We start from the raw sequence: 11,818 nt of genomic DNA on the forward strand, positions 1-11,818 counted from the left end.
GCGTTTATGTGTTCAACTTCTTCATCGTAAAATTCGAGATATTTCCACGGACCTCTGAAATGTTTTGGCCCAGGAATGCATTCCATTGTCAATGCACTAAATTGCACCACTTGTTGACTATTCACCTTCTTTCGAAAAAAAACTCCTTAAAAGTGGACAGAAATCCCTAATGGTACTGTTTCGGAATATTAAATTGATGTAACAAATTTGGATCGAATAGACCCAATTTTAGAACCTGTTCCCATATAGCTGTCTCTACGAAAGTGAATATATATCTGGCAAGAAAATTTAAATTTCAAAAGTTTTTATGATGAAACCTGGACAAAAAAGTAAGTGCAGAAAATTTGAACTCTTCATTTTATTTTATGGGCCATATCGTACACACACATTCATGTGAATAGGTACACATATATATTTACGTAAGATCAGTGAAATCTAATTTTTACATCTTTAACAGGATAATAAGATCTTTTATAGGAAAATTACGTTTACTAAATTAGGGCAGCCTCAATTTACATCTTCGACCCCATCCCAAAGTCAAAGTGTGCCTATACATAAAACTAAAATACAATTTTTGTTATTCTGACACAAAAATTAAGAATGATATTAGGCGGAGTGCTGAAGGGCATTTAATAGTCAGCGTTACCTATCTATTTAATATCTTTACCTGCAAGAAAATGAAATGAAAAAAATCTCAATGCGTTAAAATCGAATGCATCAAAATGTGCCAGCAATGTTGCTACGAAACTATAAGTACGATCATAATTGAAAAAAATCCATTATAACGACATTCGTTTATAAAATCCATACACAGCGTAGTTAATATTTTTGGTGTACGAGAGAGAGAGAAAAAGAGAGAGATTGCGTCAGTTTCTCTTTCCACATCCAGCGTTCGTAAAGTAAAGATCTGTGCGTATTTTATCCGACTTTTTTGTTTTTTTCTTTTGCTTAAATTTATATATCTGAAGTGTTTTTTACAATAAGAACGCCTTAAGAAGAATGGCCTATACAGTTGAAAGCATCAGTCTCCGATTATTGACTATAAATAATTTTAAAGGTTCACCAATGGTGCAAGTCGACTTATATGTATCACTTCTGGATGAAATTCTCGGTAACAGGAATAAAAATTTTTATGATATTTTTGATGTCTTTGTGCGTAATACGGTCAGCGGTAAAGTCAACGTGGTTGTGGCTCGTATGACAATAAGCAAGCTTATCTCTAAATTGAGACGAATTTCTGATGTACTGGCCATAGATTTATGCCAGATAACGCTTGAAAGACTTCCGAGAAACTATCTATTTGACGAGCATATAGCTGATGTAATTCAGCTTAACGCAAGTATTGTGGAACGACACGGTTTTGCCAAAGAAGCTGCCGTAACTTTGGCAACTTTGCCCTTCGACAAAGCCAGTTCGTATAACACTGTCCCGTTTAGATTTGACATGTATGTCAAAATTGCTAGTCTATTTTTGGAAGCTGATGACGTAGGCCAAGCTGAAGTTTATATAAAGCGCGCTGCTAAGTTAGAATCGAAAATAACTGCACTACAATCAACGATATCGTACAGAATGTATTACGCGCGTATCTTGGAACGCAGACATAAGTTTGTCGAAGCTGCTGAATACTACAAAGACTTATCCTCTATAACACATGTTTCTCTGCCTGTATTGCAAAGAGCTATCGTTTGCACTATCTTATCACCGGTTTGTCAGGAACGCTCGATGCTATTGGCTCAATTACATCAGGACAACCGTATCAAAAATTTGTTAGCTCATGATATAATAGAAAAAATGCATCTTAAAATTGTAGTGAAACGTCCGGAATTGCAAGAATTTGAAACTTTATTGCAAGAACATCATAAGGCTATTATGACAGATGGTATATCAGTTTTCGATCGTGCCATTATCGAACATAACGTAATGGCCTGTGATAAGATATGCGATATAATATCATTTGAAGCTTTGGCTGCTATCTCGGAAACGCCCACTGATGTCACGGAACTCGTTGCATCCAAAATGATAGCTGAGGGACGCTTAGAGGGCCATATCGGAGAATGAATTCAATTAACGCTTGAACATCAATACGGCAATCGTTACAAAACCATCTATGAAATCGCAATAATTAACTAAAATTCAAGCCAAAAAACCGGTAAGACTCAAAATTACGCTTTCACGCTAATTAAAATAAATAAATAGCAGAAATCAAGTCAATGCTCTGATGTGAAATAGAAATTCTTTCATTTTATAATTTTTGTAATAGAATTTTGTAAACGCTTTTTTACATTAATAAACTTCCTTTAAACTTTTATTTAAACTTTATTTATTTAGTATTAAGATTATATACAAAAATAGTTTAATAAATTTAATCACTTAGCAATAAAATCCGGAACACACAAATTTATTTTAACATTCGCTGTTAACATCTTATAAAGGAGCACGACACAATGGACATGTAGGTTTCAATATTAACCACTTGTCCACACATTGGCTATGGAACTCATGATTACATCCCAGTTTACGTACAGTTTGTTTGAACTCAAAATTTTCCAGGCACACTGAGCAAAATGTTTGATTGCTACGACGGATTTCGGAATTGTACGGGTAACTAGATAGCTTCTTTATCTGCACGGATCGCCAATGCTTTCGAGCCCAGTTTAAACATTCCTTGAACGCATTGTTTGCGGAAGATCCGCTCTCATGATCGTTTGTATCGAAAGTTTGCGCAGGAGCGTTTCGTAATAGATACAAAATTTCGTATCTATCGTAACTCATTTTATTGAAACTTATGTTCGTATCTTCCTTCCTGTTCAATATTTAATTATATTCTATTATCGAAATTCGTCTTCTTTTATAATATATGTATATAATATACTTATAAATGCCGTTATATGCATTTCTTTACCGGTTGTATTAATAAATGGGTTTTGTTTGGAAACAAAATTTAATACCTGCCTGGATTTACGTAAATTTAAATCTTTTTTTTTCTATTTTACTGCTTTTGAGAAAATAGATCAATTAAATATGCAAAGTATTCTTTAAACCAAATATAGTGTTTTAAAGCATATTTTATTGAAATGAGTGAGAAAAACTAATCTCTTTCATCCCTTCTTTTTTTACATATTTGCCTGCACAGAACTAAAGAAGTGTACTTAAATCATATTATTCGTTCTACTGCTGGACTAGTAATACGCATTAAATTGTGGTTTCTAGGAAATAGCACTCATATACACAAACTACTATATACTAATAGCTTAGAGAAAATAATTCGTTAAATCACTCTGTAAGTTGTTAAAAAAATTGCTTATTAATGTTTTCGACGTTGAGCTAAATGATTTTTAGAAATATTGGGAAAGTTTTAAAAATTGAATAATTTATTTTTTTTATTTCAATTTTTCCTTTTTATACCCTACAGCACTCATGATTAAGTTTGTGCGAATGTATACACAACATTTAAAAGAATTTGAGATAGACTCACCATTGATTGTATCTCATCGATTCCAAATCACATTCTGAGTTGATTTAAGCTTGTCTGTCCGTCTGTCCGCCCATCTTATTTTCTACTGTTCAACTTACAGATCACAGTTTTTGAGATATTTTCATGAAATTTCGTACAATGACATGTTTTAGCCAAAGGACGAGCCCTATTGAAAATGCGAAGCGCTTTTTCGATCACTTCTCATGAAACGTGTTATTTCGAAAAGTCGTTGAACGAATAACTGTGGTATAGAATGCTTCGAATGGTGTAAGGATACGTTAAGTTTTGCAAATGTACACGTCAACAACATCAAGGACTTGAGATAGAACTCTCTTTAATTATGACAATCGATTCAGAATCACTCTCTGAGTCTATTTAACCTTACAGCCCTTAGTTTTTGAGATATTTTCATGAATTTTGTTTGTTTTGAAAATTCATTTTATGAATATCTGTAAGGGGATATAGCGTATTTAATGAGATGGTGTGACCTACAGTAGTTTTTTTACTTGTTTGAAACCAATAAACGACGTTGATCATCAACCAATTTTACCAGTCTTAGAATAATCAAAGCGTTCCAAGTACCACCTACCTTGGGTTTGCTCTAATTTCCCATTTGTTGCTTTGTTTATAACGAACACTAAATAGTGACATATAATATTTATTATTGCTGGCTTTATTTTCTTTAAGAAAAACAAGAAAAAAAGCTAAAAGAAAAAATGTTAACAGTTTTTTTTTTTTGATGCTTTTATTAAACTTTAGATGCTTGTCAACTTAGACTATGCTCGCGTTTGTAAAGCAGTTGCTTACCTAACAGTAATTTAGATGCTTTTACTTGTTGAAAACTAAACGCACCTTAAAATTGTTTACTTTTATTGCTTATGCTTATTTTAAAATTCAATTTATTTTCAGCGTATCGTGTATCCTTCATTAGTGTTCTATCATATACCACTCCCTCACAAATATTCGGCATAAGGGACAAGTAGGATTCATTTTTAACCACGGATTTAAACAATGGGTGTGAAATTCATGGCGACAAGCAAGTACACGCACGTTGTCATGCAACTCGAAATCATCTAAACATATGGCGCAAGTTGTGTCCCCTTCACGGTCTACATAAGAATTGCGTTTAGTTGTGGATATCTCATTACATCGTTCCAATCGCTTCCTTTTGTAAGAGACTTGTTGAGTTACTCCCCGGAATCTGTGATTTTCTAAGGAGGCATAAAAGTTTTCGGGGTACGCATTAATAGGCGAACTTGCGGCAGTCGTGTTCCTGCTCTCGAATGATGATAAGGGCTCTTGTGCGTTTTCAAATGCCCAATTTTGATAACTACTTGCGTTGCTCATTTCTTCCTGCCGTAGTTGGGCGAAAGAAAAATTCTCAGAAGCTTCACGCGCGTTATTGATTATAGATGAAGATAATTGAAGTTGCCTTCGAACAAGTTCTGCATGTACATTGGTTTCAGGGTCACAAATCACATGGGTTATATTCTCGTTTTCATTAAACGCATTTGCTCTGATTGGACAAATTTCAGAAAAATTATTCAGATGACTAAATACGCGTGAAGCATGCTGCCGCTGCGACGAACGGCCCTGCCTATGTGCAAAATAGGCACTGTTTTCAGGGCCAAAGTTCCGATTATGATCTACATTTCCCATGTAAGAATTCGCACCTATCGAAGGTACATTAATCGAAGAAACCTCGGAAATCCCATTTTCATTATTTGTATTGCCATTACTCCCTCTAGTCCAATTTACATGATTGTACACGTTTACAGTTTCTCTAACGGAATGCCTGTTTAACGAAGAGCAAGGATTGCTAATCAAAGAAATTGGAGAAACTCCATTTTCAGAATCGTATGCGCTTATACTCAACCCCATATCGTCATATTGATCGGCATTGCCGTTCATATGACTGTTTGTACGCATATTTGCGCATGGTAGTCGTGCGTTTCTAGGAGGAAGACTAAACGGGGGATTGTTGTTCGGAAAAATTTCGTAAGAATAATTCGTACCACTCGTTGACGGTAAATTGTCTTCCATATGACCATTGCTTTCGACAATCCCATCAATAAAACCCTGTATGTTCATATTTTCTCTCTGGGAGTTTACAGTTGTCGGCAATATTCCAGGCACCCTATTTACATCATTTTGGTAAGCATGAAGATGATCTCGAGCACGTATGAGCGAACTCTCTTCGTTAATCGTGTTCAAATTTTCAAACACTTGTGTAGCTGGCTGATATCGATTTCGTATTTCTTCCATGTATGTGTTATTTTCGCTGGCATGGTTGATTCTATTATCTATGTTCATATTATAATCGAAGTGATAAGGTGAAACTGAGGATATATTACTTATAGCCCGAGGATCTTCTGTGAATATGTTATTTTGGAGGGACCTGTTTACAGATTGCGCTGTGTTCGTTGAGGCTTGATAATTTCGGCATACATTTTCGGAGGCGAATAAAATGGTTTCGTAGCTCAACTTGATTGCGCAACATGAATTCGCGTTGCCTCTTAGATCTAGAGCCGCGTCTTGCAATACACTGTTGCCAGAAGTAACATTCGGAGAGCCCTCTATAATGGTGTTGCTCGTTAACGAGTGTGTGTTCGTTTGCCGAATTCCGGGAACTGCGTTCTCAAGGCCAGTAAAGATTTGCGCTGATTGGTTAATTGATTCATGTCGGTTTCGAGTTTCTTCTGTGATTCTACTATTTTCGATAGAACGATGCATTCTATTATCTATATTCATATTGTAATACATATGATCACGTAAATGTGAAGATTGGTCACATGTAGCCAAAGAGCCGTTTGTAAATATACCATTTTGACTAGCCCTGGTCGTAGAATCTGCTTTATTTGTATTTTCTATAGACGCATGTGTGATGACTGAAGAAATTACAGGGGAGCTGCTCACATGACGATCCCGGTTAAGATTTTCTTCTGTTAGTGCAATGTTTTCATAATTCAAGTTTATTCGTCGAGGCCCTTCCATTAATGCACTGCCTCTTAGATCTAGAGCCTCCGTTGTTGATGCACTACGTTCAGCAGCAACGTTCATGGAATCCTCTCTATGAACATTGCTTACAAACACGCGGGAACTCACCTGAAAATCTTCAGGAGCCGTGTTCACAAGACCACAAAAGAGAGGATCTAATTGATGTCTGTTTCGAGCTTGTTCTGTAACTGTACTATTTTCGATTCTACGTTTCATTCTATTAACCGTATTCAGATTGCCATACATACAATGACGCGAAAGTGTGGACAGGTCACATGTTACGAATGCACTATTGTCAATTTCTCTGTTTACAGAATCTGCTATATTTGGGTTCTCCGTAAATGTATGTATAATGGCTGAAGAAGTTACAGGGGAGTCGCTGATATGATCAAATAAGGTCGGGGTTGAATGGTCCCGGCCAACATTGTTTTCAAAAGCGAAGTTCACGGAATGTGCCACATTAGCATTGTTCCTATATGAGCGTGCATTTACTCGAGATGCGTCAGGAATTGGATTCACAACACCACGAAAGAATTGAGTCGCTTCCTTTCGGCCCAGATTTTCTTCCGTCAATGCAATGTTTCCAGAGCTGAAATTCATTGGGCCTTGTATAATCGGTTCGTCTCTAAACCGTGCAGAGTCCTCTATTAACACCGTCATTTCAGGAGCAAAACTTAAGGAATCATCTAAGATAACGTTGTTCATAGATAGGCGTTCACTCACTTGGGGAACGTCCGAACCCAGACTCACAGGAGCACTAAACCGTTGAATTGATTGATATCGGTTTCGATTGTCTTGTGCGATAGCATTATTTTCGATAGTACGTTTCATACTATTATCCCTGCTCATAGTGTAATACAAATGATCACGTGAATTTGAGTACGAGTTACGTCTGACCCAAGGGCCTTCTGCCAATATGCTGTTTTGCAAATCCCTGTTCAGCGATTGTGCTATATTCGTATTATATGTGGACGAATGTGCGATGGCTGGAGAAACGTCCGCGGCAAAAGATCCTCGGCTTTGAGTTTCAACATTTGTATCGAATGCATTGCTCATGTCTCTATTAACGTTACGTCCAATGATCGGAAAAATATCTGAAGATCCATTTACATGGTATGGTACGCGCGCGACTATTTGACGTTTTTTCCGAATTCCTGTTTCCCGATCTTCATCTATATACATATTCTCGCTGGTACGATGTCCTCTGGCGGAACTACTTTCCGGAGTCATATATCCACCACAGCATCCGAATGACATGTGTTGGTAGCTCCTGTGCGTTTCTGCTTTGGAACGATTAGTGTGACGCGGCCAGCGTTGCCCCCAAGACGCAGACTCCCGATATTCCGATACCATTGGTGGAATAGTTTCGGAGTGATTCATATCTGTTAAAATTCGCTGATTTTAAAACTTTTCAACTATAAATTACGTTTCAGTGTTTTCTTCCGTTGAATGTTTATGGAGTTTTAGCGTTTGGCTAATAGTAAATTGCCTGGAAACACATTTATACGAAGAGCATTTGCTGGATCATAAAAGTGTACACTTTTGAGGAAAAACGATATCTACTTACCCGTATTATATTACAAGTGATAACTTCAAATACTTAAATTCCATTCAGTTCACCGTACAAGCAATAAAATTACAGTTTGTAATTGAAGGAAGAGCGTGGGATTTCTGGCTATGATTTCAAATTTTTGATGTAAATAACTATTTTGAAGGTAGATCACAAAAAAATGTACACATCTTTTGCAAATGCCGTAGGATACTCTGCTTTAATACATACACTGTGCAAGCTGTGGTTTTCGCGTATAACAATCTTTCGACTTACTAACAACACTTCTCTGTATTGAGAATTATTCCTTACAGTGAGCCTTTCTTATATGTACTCTTGTTTTATGTAAAGTGTAGCAAGGTTTTGTTAAGCATGCAAGCACATATCCACATGCGTTCCATTGAAATTTTAATGCATTTCCTAATAATACATTATAAATATATTTTACTCTTCGGTATCTCAAAAAATTGTCCGCTTACTCTGTTTGAGAGTAGAATGAAACTATTTTTCAGCATAATCTTTCAGTTTATTATAGGTGAATACATTATTTTTCCGCGGAGAATTCACATAGTATTAGTAAGGTGACCAAATGTTCATTTGAAATGTACCCTATTTTCACCTATTGACACAGGATCAAGAAGAACTTTCACTACAAATTCAGCTTTACATGAAATTCATATAATTTCGTTAATTTATACAAAAGAATAGGGAAAAACAATCGCGGGAATATTTAAAACGAGCATTTGTTAAAAGAAAAAACGAAAAGGAGGGAAATTTATGGAAGATAGGAAATATTTCGTGGAAAGATAACTGAAACAAACCAGGGAAAAAGCAGCCCTACGAAGCAATATTTGCAAAGACATAAATCAATAAATGCCCCCGACTGTGACTTTTTTAATGAATTTAATTTTATTATTTTATTTTGATGTGAAAAACAGAACTTCCTTTTTATTAAATTTACTTCTAGATGTTTCGAAATTTAAAAAATCATATTTTTGCGAATATGAAACCAAATTAAAAATGCCACTTCCAGAAAGTTTCTAGTATTTTGAAACTGGTGCACCAATGCCTTAAAAAATAATCTCGAATTCTCTTTTAGCCAAATATTAGATTCTAAAAAGGAATTCATTCCAATTTTCTTTTGACCAATGCATTATTTGCTTCTGCCAAAAAGAAAACCTGGTCACTTTATAATGTTCTTTTAAAATGGAAAATTTACCTTTCTATTTAATATTGTTCTATCCATTCCAGCAGGTATTTGTATAAATTCGGTTTTTAACTGGCAGACGTGTATATCATCAAACATGTAAGTTTACCCTAACTATTTTTGAAATTTGTTAAGTCGCGAAAATCGAAATAGAAATGCAAAATGAACGTTTTTGAGAAAAGGCTCGTACTCACAATGAATACGAAACCAGAAAGAGGTTAAAATGTTCGTGCGGACGTGAATGCTACAGAATTCAATTATTTTTCATTTCATTTTATATATGCCTAGAGTCTTTTAATTATTGTCGTTGCCGAAGTATTGATTAACTGATTCTTTAGGTTTCCCATGTTAACTTATTTAAAGCGCCTTTAAATCCATAAATTTCTCTGCACTAGAAAGAGAGCAGACTCTCTCGTTGTCCCTTTCTCCGGTATTTTCGTTTATACGAATCATATAGCAGCCACGCCATTCCCCATTTGATCTATATTGTCGTGAATGTTATAGCAACCGTTGTATATATCGAATAAATTTTCATCTACTAATTACTCTTAGAAAACTTGTATGTAATCAGATATCGAATAACAAAACTCATTTTAAAATAAATTGTGGGTTTTTGGATCTCAATGAAATTTTTGCTGCCCGGGAGCTTATGTTTTTTCATTACACCCTACACCGCTTATATTACAAGAGTATATTCAATTGATGGGGAGGAGATAGAGTCGCCTTTTATTATACCAACAAATTCAGAATCGTTTTCTGAATCGATCCAATCCTGTCTGTCCACCTGTCTTAGTGTTTTGCCTTAAATCTACAAATCGCATTTTTCGAGATATTTTAATGGAATTTGGGACACTGACGTGTTTTAGCCCAAGGAAGAAAACTGTTGAAAATGGTTCAGATCGGGCCAATTTTTCAACCACTTCCTCTATAACACATTATGTTGATAAATCGTTATATGAATAAGTGTATTGAGCATAGCGGTGTAGGGCATTCTATCGTAAATTTTAACTTGTTTTGCATAGAGGAAATTTAAAATGTACACCAGACGTCAAACTCCAAGATAAAACAATTCCGTACGTAGCTGCTCAATAAGCCGCACTAAATCGAGTCGAGCTGAGTAAGCTTACATTTCCGCTTATATGATCTTAGAAAGGAGTTTGAACTATTTCCAAATCAAGAAAAGGAAGATATTCAATACTTTATGGGTTATTTCATGCATTTCGTCGCTTATTACAAAAATGAAGTAAAAAGTGTTGGGCGAGCAAAAAAAAGTGAAGTTTATTGTAATTAATTATTCTTAGTTTTGTTGAATTTTACTACGAATTTTTTCATCATCATGCAGAAAATATTTTATTATACATTTTATTAACAAATAGAAACCTCTTGCCAATTATTGCATAAAATTTATTTGTTCATCTTGTTCTCTCTTAAGGGTATTATGAAATATGAAATGAAAACAGAAAATTTTTCTTCTTCAAATATTTCTCAAACAATTCAAATTCTCTCATTCCCTTTATGCGCATAAATAATTTTTGTAATCATATAGCAGATCGATCAATAAATCACGGTACATAATTATATCGTCACCAGGACACATTCCTAGCATTTTTCCATCCCTTGACGAGTAAAGTTCGATTCCTTGCTTAAAGTTGCATGCATTTTTCTTAATGGTGATGCGTACTGCGCAGTGTAAGCATTGGCTTGATGATTGTATCAGGAAACATTGAAAAATTTCTCGAAACTCTTCTCGTCAATCGAAAAGCAAAATTGCAAGGATTAGCACAAAATATGATTTGAAGCGCAACAAAAAAGAGTTTTTATATATGTTAGGTCACAATACCAGGTAAATGGGTCTATGAATGTGTTTATGAAATGAATAGACAGTCCGCTGAGCGGAAGAAAATTGAGCAAAATTTTACATGCCAACCAAAAACGTCCGCATCTATCCAGTATATTGTGATACGCGTAGTGCATCATTCACGCATTACCTTCAGAAACCGGAGAGAATGATAAATAGCGAATATTTTACCACTATTTTGGTTCGATTTAAGCAGTAAGTGACAAAAAAACATGATCGATGAGTAGCGAATATTCATCAAGTTATGGCTCTTTTAACAAAACATTGCATTGTGTCACAGGCCGTTGGTTGCAATCAACGAAAAGTTTGACATCCCCTAACCATTGATCGTTTGCAAGCCTCGAAATAAAAGTAGAAAGAGAAGAAACAATTAAAAGATTTGGATTCAACGATGAGGTTCTTGCGGAAATAAAAACACCATGTCTTGATATATCCTTCCATAGATATGTTAGAAGAGTACTGCACTTATTGCACTAACTTGCTTTTTAGTTTCTGCACTTATTGACCGATGTATTATGTAAGTTATATTTCAATTTCATGTTTTGTTTTCATTTGAAGTTTGACTTTAACATATATACTATTTTCCTATTATTTAAGTTTCTTTTTCCTTTGCTTTATTTACTATTTTGAAGGCCACAAATCAACAACTTGTTAAGGTATATTGCATGATGATGTTTATACTTGGGAGAGGTATGTGTACATGTATACCGTATAGTGATGATTGGAGTTTTT

The 11,818-nt window shown here is 35.1% G+C and overlaps 1 protein-coding gene across 1 annotated transcript; it reads left to right on the plus strand.

Moving 5' to 3' along the window:
* Positions 1 to 999: 999 nt before the first annotated feature.
* On the plus strand, positions 1,000 to 2,058 carry LOC119632855 (COP9 signalosome complex subunit 4-like). Its single transcript, XM_038025987.1, has one exon. The coding sequence runs from the start codon at positions 1,000 to 1,002 to the stop codon at positions 2,056 to 2,058; it is 1,059 nt and encodes a 352-aa protein (XP_037881915.1).
* The last annotated feature ends 9,760 nt before the right edge of the window (positions 2,059 to 11,818 follow it).

The sequence above is a fragment of the Glossina fuscipes genome, unplaced genomic scaffold, assembly GCF_014805625.2.
Source record: "Glossina fuscipes isolate IAEA_lab_2018 unplaced genomic scaffold, Yale_Gfus_2 2, whole genome shotgun sequence".
In the NCBI taxonomy this organism is placed as follows: domain Eukaryota; kingdom Metazoa; phylum Arthropoda; class Insecta; order Diptera; family Glossinidae; genus Glossina; species Glossina fuscipes.